The following is a 1,583-nucleotide window of genomic DNA, read 5'->3' as shown; positions in this document are numbered from 1 at the left end:
TAACCTTCATTGAATCTAAAAATCAAAATCCTTGTGCCTGGTGTCCCTCCAGGCTGTTCCACCACCGGCTGCTCTACAAGCACTTCCACAAGATGCACCACGAGTGGCAAAGCCCCATTGCCATCACAGCTATCTATGCCCACCCACTGGAGCACATCTGTTCCAACCTCTCGCCGGTATTCCTTGGCCCGCTGGTCCTTGGCTCACACGTTGCTACCGTCTGGCTCTGGGTCAGCCTCACCATCCTCAGCACCCTTAATGCCCATAGTGGATATCATCTGCCATTCTTCCCATCACCTGAGGCTCATGACTTCCATCACCTGAAGTGAGATTTTTTTCTTATTTTAAAAGTTTATAGTTTTTGATACCCAAATTAGGACCAAAGGATCACCTTAGTAAAGTATATATATTATTATGTAGAGTACTTAAAATGAAGGTTTGTCTTTTTCTGTTTAATATTTCAATACTGTTAGCATAAATATCATGTGCTTGTTGCAGGTTCAATCAGTGCTATGGTGTATTAGGGGTGCTTGACCTCCTCCACGGCACAGATGACAAGTTCCGTGCCTCGAAATGCTTCTCCCGCCACCTGATGATGCTGTCTCTTGTTCCTCCTCGTGAGGCATATCCTGATGATGAGCCTAAGGGCAAGACAGTCAAAGGGAAACAGTGTTAGTCATGCAAGCTGCGCTCTAGGAGGTGACAGTCAGACTTAGCAGGATATTGGAAAAGAAGCAAGGAAATGATAAAAAAGATGAAAGTATTGTTGTCTTACCATTCCTTCATATATAAGCTCAAGTATGAAATGTGTCACTGCTACAGCTGCACTAAGAGCAACCACATAGTGGGGGATTAAAAAAATGATGCTATAGAGGTTGTAATAACAGACTTATTCCTGGAATGGAATTCTCTAATTAACAACTATTATCACATGAAAGTAAATAACAAAATACTTAGCTGACGTAAATACAATGCCTAACAAGTTAATTTCTTTACATAAAAAAATATAAGGAAAAACATACAGGGAAAAAATCTTACATCATAATCACATCTAAAGCAATTATATTACAAAATATATCATATGTATATATCATTGTACATGATTCATAATTAACAAAATAGTTAAACTATGGGCCATCACACTTCTAAAGACAGGCTGGTAATATTACACAAGACAACCTTATATCATCACTCTAAAATTAATTTGAAGTTTAACTTGTATGACAGGAGACTGCAAACAATTATCATATGTCTAAGCAGTCACAGGTTCTGTGTTGTAACAAAATTGCTTATGAAGAGCACTTCTCCCCTATGGTTCTTGTCTGCTGCTTACCATCTGTCCATCTTGTGTGGACTTCAGCTTCCTATAAGAAGATAATAAATAACAAAAAAATCTGCCAGGAATGCACTCTCTTTCTTTTGCATTAATAATTTCTAAACTTTCATGGTACTTCATCACAAAAATTTAATAATTCTAAAGATGCATCTACAAAATATTTGGAGATCTTATCAGTAGTCACTTAATTGGATGTTGCTGTTAGTTAACTTTTAACTTCATGACAGAGAATATTATGCGTATGTGG

At 37.8% G+C, this 1,583-nt stretch overlaps 1 protein-coding gene across 2 annotated transcripts in view; it reads left to right on the top strand.

Annotated features, from left to right (window-relative positions):
* LOC119594596 (fatty acid hydroxylase domain-containing protein 2-like) overlaps nt 1-1,583 on the top strand; it is a 15,005-nt gene extending 13,422 nt beyond the window's left edge. For both annotated transcript variants that reach the window (XM_037943636.1, XM_037943637.1), the window contains exons 6-7: nt 53-325; nt 499-1,583. In XM_037943636.1, the coding sequence (XP_037799564.1) occupies nt 53-325; nt 499-676 (451 nt within the window). In that variant the 3' untranslated portion in view covers nt 677-1,583. The remainder of the gene's footprint in view (nt 1-52; nt 326-498) is intronic.

This window comes from Penaeus monodon, chromosome 34 (genome assembly GCF_015228065.2).
Source record: "Penaeus monodon isolate SGIC_2016 chromosome 34, NSTDA_Pmon_1, whole genome shotgun sequence".
Taxonomy (NCBI): Eukaryota; Metazoa; Arthropoda; class Malacostraca; order Decapoda; family Penaeidae; genus Penaeus; species Penaeus monodon.
Note: the sequence above shows the minus strand (reverse complement) of the source record. Positions and strands in the feature narration are given on the sequence as shown.